The following is a 26,333-nucleotide window of genomic DNA, read 5'->3' as shown; positions in this document are numbered from 1 at the left end:
TGCCCAAAGAATTGTTTGCATTGACAAGTAACTATTTAAGTGTCAAAGGCTTGGTCTGAAAAAGGATACAGATTTTAATCATCTTAATTTGTCTGATAGCCTGAAAACGGCCATGGATTTTACACCAACGGGTATAGACTTTAGAAAACAGATCTGAAATGGGACCGAAAAGTAATTATTTTCTTATCCCTTTTCTACATATTGCCGCGGGTTCAGTGCTTTTCGTACAAACTAACTCAATGTGTTTCTTAATCTTGGAAAACCTTAAATGTTTAAACTTTTAAGAAGTATCAAAAATTGAATTTTTGATAATGAATTTTGATTGAGAAACGCACAGCCCCCCGGCTCCGCTCTACCCCAAGCCCCTTCCTTCAGTTGTCGACCGCAAAGAGACTGGAACCCTGCTGTGAATCAAAGATGGCGTCCAAGAGAACTGAAAGTCTCGATCAGTTAACGCACTCAGTTTTTCTTAAAAGATTATGAGTCGATCATGAGTAGATCTTAAAATGGGACAAGATCAAAGCAGTAGTTTGGCGGGTCAAATGGGCCATCCCAATGTTCCTTATAGCGCGTATTCTGTGGAAAAAGAAGGCGACAGACCAAAGCCGAAATCTCGAGCCACGCTCGAAGACATCATGGTGGTTAATGCTCCGACTGGGAACCCTAAAATTGTCTCGAAAAGCCAAGATCCGGACACAAGACACCTGAACAAGTTGCCATTCTATTACCCGCTTCTGCGAGGCACGGTTAATGTACCTGCGGCGAGAGAGTTGGAGTTTTTCGATAAATTCGATCCCCGTCCTTGCCTTTCGCTGTGTTCCAGGTATGAAAAACACCTAAAGCAATGCGCTGAAGCTGTGGCTTTTGACCAGCACATGCTGTCATCACGGATACGAGAAATGGATGTTTACTGCGCGACAATTCTACGTGGGGTAAACGACAGACATAAAAGACTTTCTCATGTGGCTGGGCAGTTGAGAAAAGTAGAGGAAATGAACGCTAATCTTAAGAAAATCGACGCAAATCTTAAACGGCTTGTACCAATGATGGAAAGACTAAACAATGTGCTGCCTGAGGGTGAACGTTTGGAAGAGTTTTCACTAGCTCCATACAGTATACAGAACTGAAATGTTCTGTGCCTCAAAGACTAATGTTGTTATATAATTTATTACTGTCTATTTTAACCCTATCTAGACCGAGGGGGGGTTCTGCCTGTGGCGACTTTGAACCAGAATAACTTTTTTAATATTTGAGCAAATACCCGGAAGCTTCAGTACTTTTTCAATAATTTACCAGGGAAAAATTTAATGGATCGGTTAGCATTAATTGACCTATACATTACCATGACAACTATTTATTGACAGGCAGATTTTTTCAGAAAATCTCTTTATGAAATGAATGAAATGAACATTTTTGCTTCTAGCTCATATTAGGGCAAATTCATTTCCTCTAAGACACAAAAAACGCCCAGTCTAGTCAATAGACCATTTCCGTATTTCACATGCAAATATTTGTTTTCATATTATCCCTTTTCATATTAAGAGACTATTTTTCAGAAAATTTTAGTAAGTGTCTCAACCATTTTTAAAAATTAATGCTTATAGATCCAGTTCAATGTTGATAATACAAATATGGTATATTCCAGAAATGCTCAATCGTCCTCAATCGACCCTTTCCCAAGTCGATTTAATTTTAGATTGGGTCTCAGGGGACCTTTGGAATACCCATGGTTCAAATACTCAATCAAAGAAAAGCAATGACAAATAATAATTATTGTCATCATCATCATCATACCTTTTCATGGGAAAAGCAGGACTCAAGGAGTTAATACAAAATTTTAGGGGCTCCTAGTAATGTGCTCCTTATATTATACATCAACATTGGGGTGATTACAAACTTATTTGAGGCATGACTGAGTAATGATAGTTCCTTTTTTATTCAAAGATAACAAAACTTTTTTCCTGGTCCTTTCTTCTTCCTGCCCCCAGTAGCAGGAAGAAGAGAGAGACTGGGAACAAGGTTGAGTAATTTTAACCTATTCTTTGGACAGCCCAAAATGCGTAAACGAGTTGGGCCAAAGGAACTCTAAATTCTGTAATAAGGGGGGGGGGCATACATATTTTTACTCATATATATTTTGGAGGGTTTTTTAATACCATAACTGAAGTCAAATAAAAATTATTAAAGGGTCCATAGTCATATTTGTATGTTAAGGACAGTTAAACTATTTTGTTTTGCAACTCTCTTGGATGGTGTCTTGGGCACTTTTTGGTTGTGTCCCTCTCCTTAATATCTGTCTCATTTTTTTTTAGCTTGTAAAGGGTGAACTTAATATTAAATCCCAAAAATATAATCAATGATTGCCAACTAACTAGTCTCCTTACAGAATCACAACTTGATCAAACATAGAGGTTATGAGAATAAAGGAATTGATCACCAAAGATGAAATGTGTTGGAAGTTTAAAAAATCCTCTCAACTAGTGAGGACATAAAGGAGATTTATATGTGTTTACAAGAATTTAGGGCTTAGGTGTGTGAGACAGTGTATTAACACTACAAATGGACATGACAATTTATTCATCAACTTTTCCTTTTATAATTACAAGTTCCATAACTTATTTGGTTCAAGATTTGACTCTCATGCAGCCAAGAAAACATGCATTTTTTACGGAAATGCTGTTAAGAACATCAGCAACCAGTAGGGGGAGGTAAAAACACTTTAATACAGGTCGCTATCAGTGGCATTAAAAGTTACTGCTTTCGTAGTAGAATGGTTTTACACACTCGTATACAACCAGATGTAAGTGAATGTGCTAGCTGTACATTTAAATTACTGCTACTGCTAGGTCCAACCTATCTGTACATTCCACAAGTTCACGCCTTACTATTCATACTGCCCAAATTATTTCATTTTGAAAACTACCAAAAACACACAGCATTATATTATAGGTAAGAACTACTGATCATGAAGAACTAGAAAAAGTTCCTTTGCATGGTTACACTGTAGAAGTTCATCCACAGAATAAAAAGATCGGAACCAGGCTAAGTCAAGGCTTAGCAGTATGGAACAATAGCCTGTATGTGATAAGGAAAACTTTAGGCCCAGTTCTTGTGGCAAGCCAACAAGGCCTTTACAGAGAGGGCATGTGGGTATGAAAAAGTGCAAGAAAGAGAGGGGTGTTTATTCACAGGGGTGGGAGGGAACGGTTCAAGATGCTTTGGTGCTTCAGTGATTGTATGTACAACAGATTGACATGATGCAACTAATGCACTCTCTTCTGTTGGCGGCTTCTGTAGATGTCATTTACAGGAGGTGCAGCAGAGGAACTCTCGTCATCACTTTCATGATCTGTTCCTGGTCGCTTGATGCCACGTTTGGTCTGCTCAACTTCCATGTTATCTTCACTCCCCTCGACTCCATTCACAGGGACCTCAGTGTCTGGTAGGCCTGTTGGCACAACACACAATTAAGCCACTCAAAATAATGCAAAAAAGAAACAAACAAACAAACAAACAAACAAAGCAAAACCAAACCTTGCGTTACCATATATTAAATAATACGGGGTGATTCAGTTATGCTCTGGGGTAAATATTTGGGGGAGGGGGGAGGGTCGGGCAGGAGAAAATAAAATAGTCATATGATGTAGTTATTAATGGTTGATCATCTTTCATGATATTTTGCTCTGTGAGTAACTAAAAACAAATAATCATGGCTTTTATATGCTGATGCATACATGTATTAACTTTTGTGCCTCAGCAAAGTATATTTGAATCAGTTATATTACAACTGGGGCCTTAGAATCTCATGATAAACAGAATATTCGAAATGGAATATCAAGTTTCTAAAGTTGAAACGGAAAACCGCTCCAGAAAAATAGCTGCCGTGACCCACAGAATTTCTAAGTTTGGATGATGTTATTGCTGCAACAACAACAGCTTCCTGAACACCAGAGCTTTTTCAAGGTGCCAATCCAAGCATAAGGCTCAGCACTTGTACTCAAAAAGGTTCACAAAGCATTTGAATTAAGACTAAAATTCTCACAAACCTGAGGGTGGAAGATCGGGTATTTGGCATTCCAATGTTAGCCTGATGAAGTCTTCTATCATCACAAACGGACCCTGCACATACACCAAAACTCAGGATGATTTAATCCAGGCAGTGAATTTAACTCCTCTGGTAACTATTCTCAATTTCATTCTCATTGTACTCAGTGACCAAAATAGACAAGAGGATTTTATCGAGTCCCCCGGAAAGATCCACTGTGCTTTGTATTTACTGCCTGAGAAGCTAATAACAAATCATTTACTACTGGGATTTATAACTACATGTTCAACAAAGAGGGCAGCACAATCTTTATTAAATTGGTAAAGAAAGCAACTCAGCCCATCTGCTGGTTAATATCGCACTGGTATTTCTGATAAAGACCACAAAAGTCATGTCAGATTTTCACAGTGCATGGTAATCTGACTGCAGAATCTGATGTAACAGGAGAACTCAGGGATGTTTAAAGAGATGCAATCCACAGTCCATTTCCCCAGCTATGACAATGTCAATTTGAACCGGCCATTTTTATGACTAAAACTGCCAGATATTTAAATGTCAAATATACAGGAATATCTTTGCCAATTTTGTAAATTATACAAATACAAGTGGTCAATCTACTTAACTGTTTTTACATGGTCAAAGTACACCAACAAGCACTGTTTAAGCTCCAATTAAATTTGCGTTCAACGTAGAAAGAATGCACACGTATTTCCTAATACAGATTGCAGTCGCCAGATTGTATGGGCCAAGGTACATTGAATGAATGGATCTTGGGATGCGTATCTGGCATCCTCCGCAGATTTTGCAGAGGCAGATGACATCATCACCAACACGAGGCTCCTTCCTTTGGCCTCATAGAAGTCAATAGAGCCATGAACCAGCTTCCAGTAACATTAGAACTAGTCTTTTCCCAAATATTTTGCCAAACTATTTTCCTGGGTTTTGGCAATGTTGTTACAATTACTAAAATGGTATCAGCATTCAGGACACCCCAACACTTCTGTCAGTCTCATGGAAATCAGAAGTTGGGATGGGTATGAAGAAAAGTGCCAAAATTAATATCTGTCCTTTTTCATATCAATTAACCCCCTCACCCCCCAGTAAAGTGCTAAGACCAATGGTAAAACCTCAATGCCAAGATGGCAAACCACCCCAGAAAGAACCTTGGCTGGCAACCAAGCCATGAGCCCCCACATACCCCAGAGACAGCCCACGTACCAAACTACACAATATATATAGATATATAGATATAAAACAATGTCACTCCTATAAAGTTAACATCATTAAATAACCAATACATTTATTATAGTCCCGGAATAATCTTTAAACCATTTGCTCTTAAAATAATTGAGTATTAATACCTGAAAGCAAGTTGGAGGAGGCAACAGGGTCATAAGATGTTGTGCTGCAGGAGGAACTGGAAAGACTCCACCAGGCACAGAATGAACTCCAACTACAAGAAATAATAGAATATTTGAGGTTTTCCAGCCTGACACAAGGTTACAGTTTTTTGGTCAAAGGTTGCTAAAACATTTTTTAACACAATGACCATTAGATATAATGGTTGAAAGAAACAAAATAATACTGCACACTTTTAAAGTACAGCTTAATTAAGAAAGATACTAAGACCCAGCTACAGAAATAATGAAAAAAATGATATAATTTGGCCATATGTTTTTGAATTCTTACATTTCCATTCTCGCCAAAAGCAGTTGATGATAGTTCTGTGCACCACCATTATAGAGTAACTTTACTAACAACCAAACAATTTCACAAAAACATTACATTAAATTGTAAGATGTGTTCATTTGCCTGCATATTTTAAGAGTTCCTTTGAATAGCATTAATTTTGCATTAGTTATACATGTTATCCTTACCAGCCCCTGCTGTTGGTTTGAATGGTGTCATCTGTGATGTGTCTGGTCGAGGGAATTTAACTGGTTTTTCTTCAATCTGTTCATCTTGAGTCGTTACAGAGGAAAGAATGTTTGGCAAACTACTGCTCTGTCTTGTGGAGCCCTACAACAGGGACACGTAAAACATTGTGCAGATGAACCTTGTTAGTATTTAACACCAGAAAAAAGATATTCAGAGCAGAGAAGATTTAACATATCCTCAAGACTGAGAATTAACCAAGCATTGCTTTCAATAAGACCATTAGCACCCACTGAAGCTGTAGTGGGTCTTCAATTAATAACAGCAAACTATAATTCACTTGCAACCACCATGATCAATATTGTACTATTTGATCTTGCATCGCAGTCATATCTTTGTTTTCAAATGCAAATATAACATTAAGTTAATATTACATTAAAGCTTCAAATTCTCTGTCTAAAGAGAAAATCCCAAAAGTTTCAATACTGTACACCTCCAATGGGTACTACACTAGAGCCCATGTTTACTTCAGGTATCTTACTGAGTCAAGAGCTGACCATGATAACTAATTCATGCTCAGTGAGGTTAGAAGTCAGAACTAAAGTATGAGGCAAAAATGCAACAAAACATTAAATTCACCGCATGAGTCAAAAAGCAAAACTACAAGCTTTGAAATTAAGCACCCAGACCTACTTTTCCAAGGACAGTAACTTAACTGGACAACTCACCACATAGCCCATGATTTTAAGTTCCAGGGGAGTACAAGGAAAGAGGTCCAGGTACTTGTATCGGTCAACAAGCAGTGAAGTTTCATGGCTCTCCAATTCCTACCAATTTAACAGAGAAAATTCTAACAAATGGTAGAAAATAATGAGACATATTTCTGGTGGACACAAGTCATTAACAGGTGACACACTGCGCGATTTTATACCACAATAGCAGCCATCAGCGAAAATCGCCAAGTGTGGCCGGTGCAAAGATTGCAATTTTCTGTGATCGCCATGATGGGCGTAAAAAATCTCTGATATCAGGCATCTTTGATATTGGTGATTAAATTCACCAGCATTCCTCTATTAATACAGTGCCCGTTCCTGCAATTTTCTATCCCCATCGCTGTGAATCACCAATAAAGTCAACCAAACAGGTTGGGCATTTTGTCACGACTTTTCAAAATGGAGCCAGGGTACAAGATTAAAGTGCCACATCGTCATGATCGGTGAAAAAAATCACCAAGTGTGTCCGCATCAATTGGTGACTAAATTTGCCCCCATCAGCGAATAATATTACCTATTGTATCGCCAGCTTTAGAGGTGGGCAACTTTCTTAAGAAAGCACCTGAACAGGGTCTGCGAAATCTGCGAGCCAGCGAGCCATGCGAGCCACCGTGCGAGCCATGCGAGTCACGCGAGTCATGCGAGTCATGCGAGTCATGCGAGTCATGCGAGCCACAGTGCAAATGTTAAGAATTTTTATTTGTTTTATTTACATTCGCGTGAGAAAATTTTGGACGAATTTTTTTTCTTTGTTTTTTTTTGTTTTCGTTTTTGTTATAATTTTGGAGAGAATTTTGCCATTCAAAATCGCCCAAGATGCGCAAAAAAATAAAAACTATACGCAAAGATTTATTAAGGTTCAAGACTTCAGAAAAAAACAAAAAATCCGAGAAAAACATACGGCTGCACCGCTACTCGAATAGGTATCTATTGACAACTGTCATTCATTGATATCCACGTGGAACTTCATTCAAGAAAAAAAAAAAAAAAAGAAAAGAACAGCACTTCGATCTCCGTGTGTTGGCGTCAAGAATGGTGAGTAAATCGCGCCATTTTAACAGGTTTGGTCTTTAGTGAATCAGAGTTATCAGCACTCTGTCGGTTGGCTGACTGCTGCTTGTGGTTGTCCTTTCCCTTAGACAAGTCTTTCTTCAAAACTCGCCACTAGAGTGGCAGAGGCTGGTTTCGAACGATACACCAACGATAAATTGTATAAAATCGGTTATACTGAAAATCGTTATTGCTCTTTCTGCAGTCATGAAAACGAAACTTTGTACCATCTTATGTTTCACTGCCGTTATTCACGAAAGTTTTGGGAAGCCTTTGAATTATATTTTCTCCAGGTAACAAATCAACAAATAAGTCTCAATTCACAAGATGTTCTTCTTGGAGTCATCTCCTCAAAATGCCCCCTGCTAAATTATTTGATAATCATCGGCAAATTGTTCCTGTGGGATTGCAGAAGGAATGGAGTTCTTCCCAACATAACCAACTTTCTAGCAAAAGTAAATATCAAATTACAAACAGAAAAATACATTAGTATGAAGAATAACACGCTCAAAGAATTCTATGATAAATGGAACTTTATTTATGATAGCTAGAGTTAGTTAAACATAATTTGCTGACTACCGGATACTATATATTATATTACATCATGAATGTTAAAATTGTAGTCAATAAGTTTTTTTTTTCCATTTTTCGATTAATATCTAAGTTAGAAGTGTTGTATTGTAGGTATTGTTGTATAGTAAAGCTTAACGTCTATAAGTTTTCTATTAGTTATTAAGTTGGTGGCGTTATATTGTAGTATTGTGTATTGTAAGTCCGCAAGTACTATTGTATTTAAAGTGGTCTCTGTCAATAAATTTATTCAATAATAAAAAAAAAAAATAAAAAAAAAAGAGATAGCATTCGACTCACCAGCTGACGGCAAATGCTTCTGTTACGCTGCTTCTTTTCAAATTGGATTTAGTGCGACAATATTGACTTCGCTCATCTTTGAGTACTCATTTATCATACCTTACAAGATTGTTAGTAGAGTCCCCTCTACTAACTATGATGACACTAACAATCAGTCCTGACACGTCAATTAACAAAAAACTGAAATATGATGGTTTGCATTGTCCCATTGTAAGAATTAAATATTGCGATGTTATTCATCTTGTTCCGATGCTCTTGTTCTTGTTCTTATACAACAAATAAAAATTCGTAACATTTATACTGTGGCTCGCATGACTCGCGTGGCTCGCATGGCTCGCACGGCTCGCATGGCTCGCATGGCTCGCACGGCTCGCATGGCTCGCATGGCTCGCACGGCTCGCATGGCTCGCATGGCTCGCATGGCTCGCATGGCTCACACCTTGGCTCGCATGGCTCGCTGACTCGCAGATTTTTATCACTCACCTGAACACAGTCTTTTATTTGTGAGTCCACTAACAGGGAATTTGACTACATAATCTTTTTGATGAGTAAGAAAGTTCTTTCAAGTTGTCAATCATGACAATAAGAAAGATGTAGTATTCATTATGCCAGGAGCATTAAGGATAATGAAAAAATGTGACTCTCTGACTGGTCTTGAACCCATCACCTTCCCCAGTACTGGTGGGATGGAATGTCGGTGGTATATTGCATTATTGGTATAATTGTGTTTGGTTGCCATCAAGGGGAACTTACATTTTTCTTTGTCCCATTCCATTGAAAGACTAATTAAAATTAAAAAATGTTATATGTCTCCTTTCAAGTTAATTGTCAAACTTATTAATCCTTCAGGTTTGCAAGTGATCAAATTAAAGTCATATTCATGAGTAGAATCTTATACTGAATCCAAATCAAGCTGCCCAGCTAATTTTACCTCTTTGTAGACTTCCAGTTTCCTATTCTCCACCTTGACTAAGCTGGCCAAGTCACCACAGGTGGATTCAAATTCCAGAAATTTACCCCACACATCGCTGAAGAAAAATAATATTAAAAGTTGCAGATCAGAAGGGAAAGCAAAAATTATCATATAAGTAGACTGTGCTGTCTGCTAGATGCTGCTGCTTAGCATTAATATTGGAATAGAGCAGTGAGGGTGCCTTTAGGATAGCTTCCTTCTTCACTTCCCTACTTTGCCCATTAAATTTTACCTTTTTACTAAAATATACTACAGGTTTAATTAAAAACGTTTTGCAGATAGCTATGTTCTTCAAATCACAAAAAATTCAAATGAATGAATGAATTGATGTATGAATTGGGTTTATATAGTGATCATGCAAACCTTGCTTGTTCTTTTGGCATGGAGCTCAGAACTTTCTCAAACAGTACTCTTGTATTGTTATCATCTGCGACAAAGAAACCATGAACATTAACTAAGTGCTAAATTAACAAGAAAAAGAAAATATTAACAACTTCAATCAATTTTCCTGGCCTAGTGATCAATGGCTGCTTGGAAAAAATAAATGCTTCATGATTATTGTTGCTAACATACTATAAAACTTATTTGCAGATTAACTTGCAATGGTATAATTTCAGATAATTGCCCACGACATGAGTACACAATCCAGTAGGTGCAATTACTTGAAAGCACCAGTAACTATATTATATGATTTAAGAGCTCTATGTTTGTGCTTAATTCCAGAATAAAAAAAATATAATTAAAAAAAAAAAGATCGATGATCAATGTTCAATTTGAAACAGTTACTCCTTCAAACTTACCATTTAAATGTGATAAATAATCTACATAAGCCAACACATAGTCTGTTTCATTCATGTATTTCTGTTGTTAAGAAAACAAAAAACAGTTAAAAACACTGAATGGTATGTGACTGTCCATCTTTCAAGATTGTATAATAATGATGATAATAATAATAATAATAATAATGATGATGATGATGATGATGATGATGATGATGATGATGATGATGATGATGATGATGATAATAATAATAATTAAAAAACAAGTTACTGCACACACACAAAATAATGGCTAGATGAAATAACACTAATTTTAAATAACAAAAATGTGTTTTCAAACCTTTAAGCCCAGTTCAAAGATTTTAAATGCAATGGATTTGTCCTGAAATCAGATAATTAATGAATTAATGAAACATACTCATCAGTTACTTGGCGTTTATTTTCAATTTGATGCTACAAAATTATAATAAAACTACTATAGACATTCTGACTTACTTTACTGCAGTAATATTCCATAAGAGAAGCAGCGATGAAAACCTACAAAACATACCAGCAACATTACTGAGAGACTTAAATTTTTTGCTCACGTGGTGGAAGTACTACATGCAATGCTAGTACCATACAGGTCATACAGCTGGTCAAGAGACATAAATTAAAGCAACATGTATTGAACAAAGTTGTTTCATTCATGTATAATTTGAGTAAAAATAATCTTACAACACCCACATGAAAATTTGTTCTGGTATCCTCTCTTGCCCTCTTGAAAACTGTGCGGCTCTCTTTAATGCTTTCTGACCTTCTTGCAAATTTCATGAATTGGATGTAAACCTGTAAATTAGGAGAACAATAGGAGTTAACTATCCTGATTTGGGGTGTAAGCCATGAATGCAAAAATTTGTTATAATAAGAAACATAAGTGCATTGTTTAAACTGGGCAACCAGTAGTCTATGAACTTATGAAAAATATCACAATCTCAACTGCCACTCTGATTGGACAGGAAGCAAGTTGCAGAACATTGGGCCACCACCTGTCACCTGGGATGCTCTGCAGTCCTTCTATTCTTTCCTAAATTGTATTCAAGTGTCTAGCACCTTCTCATGATTCTGGCGGTCCCCAAACACACCCGCTGCAAGAGTTCCATGTTTATTAGGGCATCCATAACAGTTGCTACCATTTCCCAAATCCTGACCCAAGACTGTAGCCGTTAATGCACCATTGACAACTGGAATGATCACCATCCGTTTTGTCTTGTGCTTTAAGTCATGGTAGCTCTCAATTTTTTCTCTCTACTTACTAATATTGAATAGATGAAGTGCCATAAAACTTATACAAAATAATCATATTACTTAATAATAATAATAATAATAATAATAATAATAATAATAATAATAATGATAATAATAATAATAATAATACACTTTATTTAGAGAGGGTGGCACGGAATAGTTGAGGTAACTAATAAACTTGTGGCCCTCTATCTAAAACATTCTTACAAAACTAACACAATGTAATAGGAAGTGTGCATAGAAATGTGAGAGCTAAAAATATTAGAGGGTTAACTCACCAAAGTTGGATCAATATTTTCCAGTGCCAGATATTTTTCATATATTTCCTTTGCCTTCTGAAACTTCATCCTTCCCTACTCAGAGGAACAAAAAAAAAAGTTGACATCAAACATTGGCATCATTCAAAGGATAACACTGTTCACCACTTGCTAATTAAATGCCGAAATTAAAAAGGCAAATATGTTGTTTCCTGCAGTACGTGTTCAGTTAATGTGTGCAGTTTTCAAACATGATTGTGGTCATCCTTTAGTCATGCATGCTACCTCTTCAAAATCAGCATATGCAAAGTAGAGAAGCATGCTGTTTTTCATCAGTCCTGTGATGGCTCGTTCATAGATTCCTGCTGCTTCATCACTCAACACTTTAGATCCCTGCATGTCCTACAAGAGCAAACCACGAAGAAAAATCAAGTTCCTTTAAAGTTGTATAATGATAAGTGATCAGTAACTATTATTAAGTATATACTCAGATTCACCAAACGCTTGGCATGTGGCCCCAATGTTTTACCATAAATGCAATAAAATGTAACCATAAATGTAATAAACTGAATAACCATAACTGTAATAAGAGTGTAAGCAGTTTTCAATATTGTAATTATTGTATTGTGTTATGTAAAGCAAATTAAACAAAAAAATAAAAAAAACAACAACTGTAATAAGGCTTATAACCATAAATGTAATAAACTGCTACATCGTAAGTTTGTATTGCAATTGAAGCATAAAGCAACAGATAAAACCATTGGGGCAACATTTTCCAAAGGAATTGAAGGCCAAAATTGCAAAAAATTCAATGAACAAACATAGTGTGGATCATGACCTCACCCTGAAGTCATTACTGGTCTGATTTTGGGCTGATCTCAAGGAATCAGGGTGTTAAGTGGCAAGTAACTGGAGGGTGACGAGTATCAACTTGTGGCAACTAGCCACAAGTCGGCAGCATACAGCCAGTATTTTTTAAGTTAATACACTGAAATTTATTGCATACCCCTTTGTCCAACATCTTTTGACTGACTTGCTCCAGATAAAGTGCTGCTTCACACCACACATTAGGATGAAATCCCATCGTTTGTAAGCACTGTTCATAAGCATACAAAACTGCAACAGGACGTGCAAAAAACTCATGAAAGCTGTACTAGCTGCAGTCAGGAAGCAAGGTCAGCCTTATAGTCAGTTTTATTCTAAAGTATCAGAGATGTAATTAATTGTTTTACAAAGCTCAATTCATAAAACAAGTCATTAATTCTTTTTTGTGATCCACCTTTTGTTCTGGGACAACAACTGATCATTGGGGATGGATTATTTATTAACCTAATCCTCATTTCAAACTACTTGTCTCCTTTTTTTTCACCCTAGGCTTTTTCTTAAATTTTGCGCAACTTACCCTAACTTTTAATCAGTAACTGCTAAGACAGTCACTGTAAACATAACAAATTTTATGGAAATGAATGACCTAAATAATGTGCAATTAAGTAACTAATTCAACCTTAAGCTGAGAAAAACTAACACGGAGAGATTTCAACGTTTCGATGACATCCTGTCATCATTATCAAGAAAATGTAAATTTTAAGTAAATTTTCTTCATTTTCTTGATAATGATGACAGGATGTCATCGAAAACATCAAAATCTCTCCGCGTTAGTTTTTCTGCTTAGTTTAATAACAAAAGTCAATCTTATACGTAATTCAACCTTGAGTTGCTTTCCTGGAAATTATTATTACTAACAAATTTAAAGTTATAGACATATTTACAACTAGTTTACACAATTATGAGTGTATACATATCAACTACGTCACATGAAAGGACCTGTAGCTGATACCAACTAACCTCTCTTGGTAAGCAAGGCAGTGTCTTCTGTTCTCAGAGGATTGCTCTTTTCCCATGCTATGTACTTTTTCCAAATTTGTAACTAACAGGAGATAAAGAAAAAACCTTATTAGAATGCAAATATACACATTTGACTGGCAGTTTAGTCTACTCGCACATCAAATAATATAAATAATTGTGTGTTGGTGAAAAACTCTCTTATCCAATGGTGCCTTAATATTATTATAGTGTCAAAAAAATGCTGTTGAAAAAGTTCATTTCATTGGTTGAATTTACTGAATTGAAATTTTGTTATAATCATGTTAATTGTAAAATATTTAATAAAGTATTTTATTTTCATTGATGCATTGCACCAGTAAAAATTGGGTACACGCAAAAAATTTCAAATTAGACTAACAACAGTGGAAAAAAAAATCTACAATAATATTAAGTTCTCTCTTGGCATTATGCTAGCATCCAAGCGCCTTGTAACTGCATATCAATATTAGCCTCAAATACACCGTCCTACTTTTATCAATGGTAATTTAAAACATCTTTCATTTTTTGCATGACTGAAGGACTGGAGGATAAACTGCCAGTTGTACCTGTTTAGTTTCTTCTGTGCCTCCCTGCACTGGAACTGAAGGATTTCCTCTGATTAATCCCCGTGTTATGGCTTCATACTCCTGTAAAATAGTCATGAACAGTTATTAGTTAAATCCCTAATTACAAAAGAAAACAAAGCAAAGGCAAACTAAGCCACAAGAATGCTATAAAATAAATAAATAAATAAATAAAAAAGACCAGTTCTATCATTTTGGGTTTAATAGAGAAAAAATGGCATGTCGACTCCAATAAAAATTCGAACAGTATTTTACTGAGGGTATGTTTTTCATTAATTTTTGTCAGTGGTACATGATAAGCATATAGTTTTTAATGGTGAATGGAAGGGTACTATATTCATTGACAATTTACAGCTGTATGTCATATGCTTAGACTGACTTTAAATCTCTGCCAAAAGCAAACTTATTATACCCATTATGAAAATTTTCATCCTAAATTTTATTGCCTCTGCAGTGGTCCAAGAAGGGAACAAGTACAAATATCAGAACCATTCCAATTTTTATCAGAGCCATGCCATGTTTTTCTGAGCTGTAAAATCCCTGAAATATTAAAAAATGATTCAAATCAGCCAAAAATAATGTCAACCATGCTTTCTATTAAGAGGGGCCCAAGAAAATTATGGATAATCAATAATATTAATGAAAAGTGTAAAATAAAGCCTACTACTTTAAATTTGTTTTCTGGATAACAATTTACTAATGGACCAGTGATCAATTTACTATCAATACCTTTGCAACCCTTCTGGCATTCATGTACTCTCTAGTCTTATCATCAATCAGTTTTTTGGCCAAGGTTTTGTTCACACTCTGAAATAGAGCAAAATACACAATTATTAGCCACATTTTCCATTGGGAGAGGAGAGTATCTTTAGCTGATGGACAAGCTAGGGTTCACACAAGCAATGTCCATAGCAGAGATCACACACATTCTGTCAAGCTCAAAGTGTTCAAAACCCCAAAGACAATACAAGCAATTAGTTCACTCTCTATACAGGTAGTGGGGTTAGGTAAGGGTAGGGTAAGGTAAGGTAATGCTTATAATTAAAATTACTTTGCAGCCCGTAGGCTGAATTGAATTTCTGTCTAATGGATCTCAAAGAATCAAATTAGCAAAAGGTTGTTATTCCAAGCTGGCATGGTTGGAGCCTCAGTCTTAGTTTTCTGTTTTGTTACATACAGTAACCTTGTTTTACTATCAACATACAGCCCACTATAAAATAAAGTTCTCTACAAGATATTAAGCATCTAAATGTATGTCCATGATGATGTCATGAATACTATGTCGTTTTAAATTTACACAGCTGCTAAATAACCCACATATGCCACCTTTAATTTGATTTCCAGAAAAAAGACATCAACAATAGATTGATACAAATTATAGACTAGAAAAGTAAAGATAACAAAGAAAATTTACCTAACAGAGAATTCTATTTGAAAATTTCAACATTTTGGTTGACACACCCATTATAGCATGATTGCCATGCCAACATCATGTCACTTAAAAAAAATGCATGTCACTACAATACAATATAACTTAATTAATTATTTAACGTGGTCAGTATGCTTACAACTTACAGTACTGTAGCTAAAAATACAGCTAAGATAGCTGTAAGCGAGTTTACAGGTACATGTATGCCAGCGGAAAAAGGAACAGCTACAGGCAGGTACAAAAGTCCGACTGGATCAACTCAGACTGCCAGTCCAGGTCGGATCAACTCGGATCGCCTTGGATCATGAAAAAAAAATGGGCCAAATTAAGAAAGACTCTTGACGTTTCTCCGTGTCGTGCTGTGTGGTCAAGCTGCCATTTTGTATTCTAAGTACCAGTTCCACTCGGACTCGTCTCGTGTTCATCATCACCCTCCGCATCGATCTCCACCATCATGGACCCAGATGAAGGTAAAATCTAGGCCATCTTTGTCAGTGAATTTGTATCCGTCCACCAAAATGATATTTCCAGTAATTAAGAATGTATATATTTGCTTATTTTTCACAGCAGGCGATGTTTTTTTTTTTGTGAGAAAGCAAAGAGTGAGGTGAGTGTTGTGCACATTGTAATGAAGAAGTGGATGCGTGACACAAGTTATGCGCATTTTGATTAAAAAGTGATCTGAATTATTGATAATAATAGTGTCAAAAGTCAGCTCTGTTGATCGCATGGAGATCAACGTGGCAGGATCAGGGATGGATGAACACGAGACGAGTCCGAGAGGAACTGGCACTTAGAATACAAACTGCCGGCTTGACTACACAGCACGACACGGAGTTGATCTGGTCCGACTTTTGTACCTGCCTAACAGCTACTGAAAGCCAGCAATGACTTCTCAAAATAAAAAGCTGCAAAAATATTACCAAAAAAAGTTGAGAGGTGGGGTGTCATTGCACACTAAAGTTAAGGGTGAAAAAGTTGTAGTGTCAATAAAGATCAGTATGTTATAAATACAGCTCACCTGTTCAAAAGCATTGTATTCTCTCCATAAAGCTTCTAAATTTAACATCGGAGTAACCACAGCTCTCTATGAAAAAACAAATTTCCATGCACAACTAAATTATAACTTTGTACACAACCTGAAAGTTTTGGACTAAATTAAAGAGGGTATAGTTTATTAATAGCAATAAATTATGTGATATCTTTGAAAAAGTATGAGTTTCCTGTTGCTGATTGTCATGTGCGAATAAATACAAACTAATGGCAGTTTGAAACACTCTAGGCACCCCCACCCCACCCCACCTTCATTGTACTGGATCCAATATATGTAATAAAGGTCCCATCACATGATTACCTGATAAACTTTTCTTATGGTGATGATCTTGCGATTTTCAGCATAACTGCCAACTGCATCACTAAAAGGTAAAAAGCGCATGGTAATGAATTTATTAAAACATGAAATGAAATCTAATTGGAAAAACCATAATTAAATAATTTATCATTCAAATGAAAGAATGTGTATTCTCACCCTGACTTTAGAAAATTCACAAAGTCAACCCAAACCTGTACGTAAAAAAAATCAATAAAGACATGTCCTGATAATGTTGAAATTGAAAACAATTAATTAAAATTGAATTTCAGAGAACTTAATTCTCTTCTTATTGTCTAAACTAGTTAGCCATTTCCTTATTGAGTGTATTGTGCAGCTTCAGAAAAAACCCATACCCATTCCAAAGGAAACTCATTGGAAATTATTCCTAGGGGGGTGGGGGGTATTATAAGCCAAAATTTTAGAAGCAAAGTGTGAAGCTAATTACTGGAATTTCCTGAGGGGAGGTGGGGTGCATAACAAAAACACCCTACGGGGGGAGTTTGGATATTTTCTGGAACTGCACATTAATATTATTATAACATTAATCTTTATATTGGGATTATCTTTCAAAACACTATCGACAGTAGAAAATTGACATATTTAACAATTAGATTACGAGCTCAAGATTTCTATGCGCCCTCATCAGCTATCACGCGATAGAAATCAAGAGCAAATAATCTATTGTTTTAGTATAATTCTACTAGTCGTGCAAAACTAAACAAGTAAATTAACTATATCCTCATCTCGAAAACGCGATGAAGTGGCGCCAGTTTGTTGAAAACCGCCACTCACTATCTATCACCGAATAGATAGCGAGTAGCATAGCCAATCAGAGAATGGCATTCGTGATAGGACACTAGTAGATTTATACTAATAAATAATAGTTATTTCTCACCTACAACTGGGAGCCATGCCAAGCCAACCATGCCTTTATTACATCAACACCACAAATCAATAGCGTTACAGCACAAAGAGCTAATAAATGGCTGATATGAAATTGAGCCTAGATACAAGAATAACCTTACTAAGGCACTACTTGTAATCTAAAACAACCCAAACAACCAGAGCAGGTGGGCGGAGCAGGTCAGGTGATGGCGGAAGGCAACCAAAAAACAACTGAACCCTGAAATGCCATGTGACCTGAAGACCCCCCACACACTTGAACCCATACTCCCAGCTGTGTGTGAGAAAAATGTTTTTTGCTTCTTTCCTTCCTCAGCCAGCGGAAAACCACACTTATAATCTGAGGTTCCCCGTCCAAATACAAGACAACTGCTAGTCTAAAGATATAGCATGTACTTGCCTGGTATGAGTTGAAGTCCACTCCAACTTTATCCAGAGCAAACTCATATGCTTGCAACATCTTATCTCTGTCACATAAACAGACAAAAAATACCTAGGGTATAAAAATCTCTCTCCCACCCAAGTGCAACAATTATTGTCAGTAATATATTAATTACTCTTAGTCTCTGGTGGACAGCTTTTTAATACCCTTAAAGTATTAAATTCCAAAACAGAAATTTTCTCAAATGCCTTAATGCTTTATAAAAACAAACTATAATTGTGCAGTTCCAGAAAATATCCACCTTCAACCCACAGAAGGTTTTTTGTTTTGCACCTCCCGTAGCCCCAGGAAACTCCAGTTAAGCTTCTAACATTTTGACTTTTAAGACCCCCCTCCCCCTCGGAATTTTCAATGACCTTCCATGGGGTGGGTACGTATGGATTTTTTCTGGAACTGCACAATATGTGTATGCACAAAATTAATGCATCCTTCATGCCTCCACCAGTGACCATTTATGATGCAGTTAAGGCAATAATTTGACATCTGATTTAAAACTAATTTAAATTAACATAATTATTACAGAATTTCATTATATATTTTTGGTTTCGAAACTAACCTAGCTTATACATGTAGCAATAATAACTGAACTGCCGTGATTTATGCTGTCTACTTTGCCTGGCATTAATTCCATGTTTTCACTTGAAGTCACTCATTAAGGGATTGAACCAAGTGAAAGCAAATTCAATTTGACGACACAGAACATTAGGGTACCCAAGCAATCTCCAAAACAAGATTATGGTAATAATATAGTTTAACTCATTAGTGTAAAGCCTGAGGAGACAGGGGGGAAGGAAATGGACCCAAACAGAAGTATATGGCATTATGTCATTGTTCCAGAAAATATCCATACCCCTCCCATGTAAGGTGTTTGCTTTCTACCCCTTCTCCCCTCTGGAAATTCCAGTTTAGCAGCATACTTTCCTTTAAACTTTCTGGCTTTTCAGGCCCCCCTCCCCCTCAGAATTTCCAGTGCCCTTCCATGTGGGGGGGGGGGGGGGGAGGGGAGGGGAGGGGAGGGATGGATATTTCCTGGAATCTTACATGTAACTATTTTGAAGAATTTTCTTCCATCAAAATCTCCTTCCTGGGTCCCTGGGGTCAAAAGATGGGTTTTCCCCAATTTTAACTGGTCATACATTTTAGTGTCATCAAGCCCCAGGCTAGGGTGGGGAAGGAAAGATTGGTGAAATGCTCATATCTACATGGGGAGAAGGTGTAGCCAGAAATAATTTGTGTAGTTCCAGAAAAAATGCATACCCACCCCATGGAAGGTGATTGGAAATTCCTAGGGGGAGGGGGGGTCTTAAAATCAAAAGTTTAGAAGCAAAGTATGAAGCTGAACTGGAATATCCTGGGGGGATGGGGGTATATTATATTTATCTAATATAATTTATCCTGAAAAAATGCATACACACCCCACAGAAGGTCATCACAAATTGCTAAGGGCCGAGGGAGAGGGTCTTAGACGCCAAAATTTTAGAAGCAAAGTATGAAGCAAAACTGGAATTTCCTGGGGGGGGGGGGGGGGAGGGGATGCAAAACAAAAACAGAAACAACAACAAAAAAAAAACTACATAGGTGAGAATATGGGTATTTTCTGGAACTACACATTAAGAAGGACCATTGTAATGTAAGGTTGGAATAGACCAGGTCTAACACTACAGCCTACCTAAAATTTTGGAGTGAACTTTTTGTTTCCTTAACATAAGCCAGGTAACACTTCCAAAGATCAATGTTTAACACCTTGATTAGGCATTTCTGGAAAAGCTGAAATTACAGGAACAAACAGGTGGTTAAATCGTGTGGTTTTTGGCACGAAAGTTCCAAAATTAGAGTTACAGAGAGAATGGGCTGGGACAATTTTTTAATTCCAACAATGACCAGCATCCTAGCTAACCTTGTAATAACACTACCTAGTAATGAAACATTCAGGTCCTCAGATCACCAACTGAAAGATAAATGTCTTGATGTTTAAACAAATCCTCCGACCTAGTTCCATGCAGAGGGTAAGGAATAACCTGCGATTACGTTCTTTTTTTTTTTTTAGAGGGAAGTGCGAAAGTGTGGAAGCGCGAGAGTCAGCAATTGGGAAAAGCCCCTGACCGCCAACTCTCGTGTTGCCACACTTTGCACTTCCGTGAAAAAAAGAACACCTGATCACAGGTTATGTAAGGATGCAGGATGTTATCAGTTACATGTACTGTCAGTACTTAAACTTCCTGGGCTCTCTTGAGTTGTATGGGTGTGACTGGGAAAGTCAGATCTTCCCATTAAATACAATGCAGCCCTTTAATTATCATTCCACAGCTGGTAACCAAGGAAGAACAAACACCCAGTTGTAATGTGCCAATCAATTTGGAACTTCAACACCACCCCCTCTGGTTGTAGAATTGGAACCGGAGTTTTCTTTTGGTCCAGCAGAATTCACACATTGGTTTTTCCTGGCTTTTGGCAGTTAAGTTCTTTGAGGAGAGGATTTTTCCTTTGTAGGTGAATGGCTGACTCAAAACGGCTTCAAAATAGTTTTTGAAAGCGAAATATATATTGTCAATTTGTCCTTGAAAAGAGGCCTTGGAGCATTAAAGGGTAGGCACACTAAGCTTGTTAGCACCAGAGGACTGGAGGGAATTTGAACAAAGCCAATCTTTTAAAGCGGTGGGGGGGGGGGGGGGGGGGGGTGTGTTGAAGTTTTGAATTGAGCAGTGCATGGTGTTATGCCGATGATGGTTATTAATCAGTCCCCTTAGGTGCCCTATTTGGTTCATTAGGATAGTTTGTAGGCAAATGACTGTTAGTTGCAACTATAAGCATGGCCTTGTCAAGAAAAAAAGGAATTAACCTGATTTGGTCTCAATCATGCAGGTATGTTTTAATTATCATCCAGTCTGAATAATATTAGGTAAACTTTCCCACCTGTAACTGTTAATCAGAAGAAGCTGAGCTAAAGTTATTCAGAGTTGGCCATAAAGTGATGCTGGGCCCTTGACTAGGGATACCCTGTGAGCAGTGATTTCTCCACCGGACGCTACTTTATGTCTGGTGGAGAAACCACTGCTCACGGAGTAGACTAGGGACAAATGTGTGATAAAATCGTTATGAAATGGTATATATCCCATCACTTTGCAATTAACATTCACCCCAAATTATTTTCTCTGGTTGAGTGAACTACAGTACAATAATCATGTCAATTACCTTTTCTACTTGTTCATAGTTCTTATGTTTCATCTGAAATAAAACCAATCAGACAAAATTCACCCTACATTCTACTGATGAGCAACACATAAGTTAAGAACAGTGCCTGAACAATTAAAGGGATCTCCTTTATTAGAATATTAAGTGTCTCAAATAGATTGATGTAAATTAACCATCTGTTGGCTGTAGTTTGTAAAACAGATCTATCAAATTATTAGGTATATGAACAGCTCCAGCTTTTAGACAATAACTTTTGGTGCAATATTTAGAAGACATAATAATTGCCAAAGGCATCCATACATTTTCATGAATACTGACAGTCTTGCATTTAAGATTATAAGCAGTAAACTACCCCTGAAGTGATTTTACTGAAATTATCTATAAAAGGGTAGAAATCAATCAATTCCCTTCCCCAGTTTGATGCGCTTCATATTGATGATGTCTTCATTTTTGGCATAGACTATTGTCTAGTTTTCAGAAACCTAATAAATGCAATGCTGGCTGCATTAGGTTTGTTTGTTTTGGTCCAAAATATTATGGGCCAGTTATTTAAACAGAGTCTAACTTAGACAGCCGTTTAAGACAATCAGTGAGCCTCCAAATCTGTTTATAAGTGGTTTATTTTAAATAAGTAGATAAATAGTTTTCTAGTCTGGGATACTAGCCTTCTTGTTACTGTTGGCAACAGACAATGTTTAGATAGGGTTGTTGGCAAAATTGAAAATGGTTTAGAACGTGGTTTTGTTAAACACCGTCTAAACCGTCTTTTAATAACTGACCCTATATGTTTGCAGAAACTATTTGTTTATAAACTTTTAAAGGACACTATATATGTTGCTTAATTTTTGACCTTGAGAAAAAATTCTCTCTAATTATGGGTCTTGGCAAAAACAAAAACAAAAAAAAAAAGAACAGAACCACTACAGGGTAGACGAAAACAATTTCACAGGCTGATTTATTTTGTAAATGCTGACCAAACTAATGTGATGGTTGTAGACTCAACATTATTCTCCCCAAAGTGATCAAGGGTAAACTTCAAATTGCATGAGAGTGAGACCTTTACCAACATAAAAGCTGAGTTAAATGAACGGCTGTTTTTATACCAGATGTAGGATCCATGCATCTGGGATGAACTTAAGCAAACATCTGTTTTTGTATCTGATTACGTATCTTGTAGTTTGCCTAGTATAAACCACAATACAGATTATCCATGTAGACAAACCATATTCCGTAGTGCATCGTTCAAGAGGCACTAAAGTCAAAGTGCATCCAGACAACGTATTCATCTTGTGTCAGCCTTTATACTAAACAAACTAGCAACAAGATGTAAAACCAGACACAATATATAGAGATGTTTCCCAAAGTTTGTCCCTGTCGTGCACCTCAAGTATAAAAAGTGGCCAATACCCTCCCCAGCCCCTAAAGCTAGGCTCTCACTATCATGCCTTTTCGGTTTAATTTCAAGCAATCTGAACTGTCAAGAGAGACTGATTTTAAAATTGTGCAGTTCCAGAAAATACCAATACTCCCCACCCTCAGAAAATAAGGTTTTTCTTTTTGTAACCCCCACCCCCCGCCCCCCTCCAAGAAATTCCAGTTTAGCTTCTTACTTTGCTTCAGCTAAATTTGTGGCTTCTGAGAAACCCCCTTCCCCTAGAAATTCCCAATGACCTTTCATGGGGTGGGTGTGGATTTTTTCTGGAACTGCACATTTCTAACAGGAATCCCAGTGTAATTCAGAGCAGTCCAGTAGTAGATAATGGTGTATGATTTTAGAGTGATTTAACCTGTGAAAAGGTGAGATTGTACATGCTAGATAATTAGTTAGTTCTTTAATTCTTCTTAGTTGTTAGTTCTTCTTTAGTTATAATAGCTATTAGTTTGTATTTTATAGTTTAATCATTGTTGTACAGTGCTTTGAGCAATTAGTGGACACAGTGCTCTATAAGTGATTTTACTATTATTTATATTTTTTCTTTAAACCCCCTCAACTATAGCAGGAAAGAGAAAATTTGACAAACAAGAGGACAAAATAACGTTTACTGTTGTTGCATGTCTGTGCATCTTTAGTTTTGAAGAATAAAAAACAATAGGGGCATTCAAATGCAACCAGCTGTTTCATTGATTTTTTTCTGTCTTTGCAAAAGGAAACTTGATTCCCTGAAGTTCCACATGGTATCACTTGACTAATGATTAGTGGGAAGCAGTAATTTCTATCAATTGTCACTTTCGCAGCAGAAAAAGCCTGAACAGGATTATTGGTTTAAGGCAGTAAATTCCAACAAATTTGTTAACAGTATGTTTCAGTCTCTGTTCTCTCAATGTCTTAAGCCAGTTCACCTGAAATAACTTACAGCAGTCCAGTCAAGAGTGCATTTCAGTTCTCTCAAGCCAAACTGTCTCACAGGCAAACACACCATCTACAAGCCCAAACGGAATTTTTACTAGGCTGTGGCTCATTGTCAAACATGTCTTGAGGCTTGCTTTTTTTCAGTTCTCTTTGATTTTGCACATAACATGATGATGCAAATTTTGCAGACACAAGTACACGGGGCACATGAAACACTACTGAGAAAGGTTTCAAGGGTACTGGTATTTGTGTGGTGTGAGAAGGGATGGTTATTGACAGAGGGTTTTATCTGTGCCTTGGCAGAGTGCTTGCTTTGAACAAGAGGAATTCAAAATATGGAAAGATAAGAATATCACACAGTCAAAGAATTTAAGCTGATGGTACGAGCAAACAGTCGATTGGCTGCAAATATGCTGTGGCCATCACTGGCTGTTTTATCTTGTTTACGGTTAAGCGCATGTATTTCTGAAATTAATCAGAGGGTTATTATAACAAATAAACCCCTTTCTGGCTCGCTCATATTTCAGAAAATAATGCCCTCACTTTTTACCATCACAGTTGGCTGAGAAGTGAAAATGTTCATTTTTTGGACATTCTTTCAGCCTAGCTAGGGCATTATCCTCTGAAGTATAGCTGCCTGTAGGGGTTCATTTACAAAATAGCCAGTTTATCTTTTCTTACCCAAATATTGGGCAACATAAATCCATTTACTCCAGAGTTTTTTTTCCACACACTCAGACAAGGTGCATTCACAAAAAATGGGATATATATAGTATTCTTTGAAAACACTGATTTGGAATGACTGAAATATACTGTAAACTCAAGCAGGAGAGCTGTCAATTTTGCATCACTGGTGACAAGTTCAGTAAATTAACAACAGCCTTTTGTATCTGATTTTACAAGTGGATGAGAGAAAATTGAATCAGTTTCACACTCTACCATTCACTGCTGGGTTTTTAGAATCACTGTTAGTCCAGCCACTCAAATCGAATTTGGATCCAAGACTTCGCGAGTTTTTGGATTGAATTGGTAATAACATATTTTTTTTGCCAGGTAGAAGAAACTGTTAAAATTAACTACTGTATGTATACCGAGGGAAGCATTAACAGTCACAACTGACAAATCTACAATCCTCATTCCAGATTGGATTGGAATTGACAAAGGCTAACTGTTATATCGAGGGAGGAAAATCATAGAGTAAAAAAAAAAAAAAAAAAAAAAGCTGAGGATAGGATAGGATAGATCTGGGTAGTAAATTTATACAAGACTACTCAAGTATTATGATATTTTTTGCCATATTTTCCCAGCGACTTTCAACAACCATTAATATGCCCATGGTCACACGGCTTTGCTGAAACAACACTTCGCATGAAAATACTGTTCACAAAAATGCACTCAGATAGTGACATTGATATTGAATGCTTTCCCACAAAAGTGGGCTTATTATCTCTTTTTTGGCCAAGAAATTGGAAAAAAAAAAAAAAAAACAACACATACTTTCCCAGGTTTTGCACGCACCGTGGATTTCATGTGCTTAACATCAATCTTTTATAATAGTTTTTGAACAAAGGCCAAGCTGCTTAGAATTTCACTATGTTAATGGCCACTGCTTTAATGCACTGGACAATGTACCAAAATCCTCAAAAATTCAACTTTCAGAGACAAAGAAAACAAGGATCCACAACAAGAACGCAAATGCCACCATGCATGCAAAAACTGGGTCCATGTTTGAATGGTTTTTTTACCTTGAACAAAAAAAAAAGTGATATGGGCCCCCTTTTGCGGGAAAGCCTTTGTTATTCTTAATAATTCAAAGACAAAAATGTTTGTTTTGAAGTATCAGATCTCAACATGTCAACAAGGCAACAAAATCTCCATGCAACTTCAGTTGTGAAGATTATTTTTCCAGAGATAGGTGGGGGTGGGGGGTGGGAAGAGTAACAATTATTGGTTTACTAAAGGATGTTAGTAAATCAACAACAGATTACAGAAAATTTCAAGTTTCAAGCATCAAGACTCTCAAGAGTCAAGCATCAAGAGATTCAAGAGTTCAAATTCAAGGACTTTTACAGATTATGCAAATCAGTTTTGCAGAGTGTAATGGGCAGGACAACAATAGCAATAATGGTTTGGGCCATCAGTATTCAGTTGTACTAAACATACACAAATAAATACTGTGGGAAAAAGTGGCAGGAATTTGAAAAATTTAGCAGTCATTGTGATTGGGTTCTCACACAGGACAAGACCGGACAGAACAGTACTGTAAATAACTTACTAAGTTAAAAGACA

The 26,333-nt window shown here is 36.7% G+C and overlaps 2 protein-coding genes across 2 annotated transcripts in view; one reads left to right on the top strand and one right to left on the bottom strand.

Annotated features, from left to right (window-relative positions):
* The first annotated feature begins 387 nt into the window (after positions 1–387).
* LOC146472791 (BLOC-1-related complex subunit 5-like) lies at positions 388–3,029 on the top strand. Its single transcript, XM_085118999.1, has one exon. The coding sequence runs from the start codon at positions 507–509 to the stop codon at positions 1,125–1,127; it is 621 nt and encodes a 206-aa protein (XP_084975125.1). The 5' UTR covers positions 388–506; the 3' UTR covers positions 1,128–3,029.
* LOC146472790 (cleavage stimulation factor subunit 3-like) overlaps positions 2,561–26,333 on the bottom strand; it is a 28,290-nt gene continuing 4,517 nt past the window's right edge. The window contains exons 4-26 of the mRNA XM_085118988.1: positions 21,695–21,727; positions 20,172–20,269; positions 18,461–18,527; positions 17,314–17,348; positions 17,140–17,200; positions 16,807–16,872; positions 15,086–15,163; positions 14,339–14,419; positions 13,755–13,836; positions 12,916–13,025; positions 12,195–12,311; positions 11,931–12,005; positions 11,092–11,193; positions 10,861–10,902; positions 10,706–10,747; positions 10,387–10,447; positions 9,950–10,013; positions 9,545–9,641; positions 6,649–6,747; positions 5,923–6,064; positions 5,407–5,498; positions 4,047–4,119; positions 2,561–3,448 (exon numbers count right to left, since the gene is read on the bottom strand). Of these exons, the coding sequence (XP_084975114.1) occupies positions 3,264–3,448; positions 4,047–4,119; positions 5,407–5,498; positions 5,923–6,064; positions 6,649–6,747; positions 9,545–9,641; positions 9,950–10,013; positions 10,387–10,447; positions 10,706–10,747; positions 10,861–10,902; positions 11,092–11,193; positions 11,931–12,005; positions 12,195–12,311; positions 12,916–13,025; positions 13,755–13,836; positions 14,339–14,419; positions 15,086–15,163; positions 16,807–16,872; positions 17,140–17,200; positions 17,314–17,348; positions 18,461–18,527; positions 20,172–20,269; positions 21,695–21,727 (1,902 nt within the window). The 3' untranslated portion in view covers positions 2,561–3,263. The remainder of the gene's footprint in view (positions 3,449–4,046; positions 4,120–5,406; positions 5,499–5,922; positions 6,065–6,648; positions 6,748–9,544; positions 9,642–9,949; positions 10,014–10,386; positions 10,448–10,705; positions 10,748–10,860; positions 10,903–11,091; positions 11,194–11,930; positions 12,006–12,194; positions 12,312–12,915; positions 13,026–13,754; positions 13,837–14,338; positions 14,420–15,085; positions 15,164–16,806; positions 16,873–17,139; positions 17,201–17,313; positions 17,349–18,460; positions 18,528–20,171; positions 20,270–21,694; positions 21,728–26,333) is intronic.

Source organism: Pavona decussata, unplaced genomic scaffold, assembly GCF_977016875.1.
Source record: "Pavona decussata unplaced genomic scaffold, jaPavDecu1.1 SCAFFOLD_96, whole genome shotgun sequence".
In the NCBI taxonomy this organism is placed as follows: Eukaryota; Metazoa; Cnidaria; class Anthozoa; order Scleractinia; family Agariciidae; genus Pavona; species Pavona decussata.
This window is presented reverse-complemented; position numbering and strand designations above follow the sequence as displayed.

Coding starts and splice junctions, on each gene's coding strand:
- LOC146472791 (XM_085118999.1), top strand. CDS start 507: ATGGGACAAGATCAAAGCAGTAGTTTGGCGGGTCAAATGGGCCATCCC.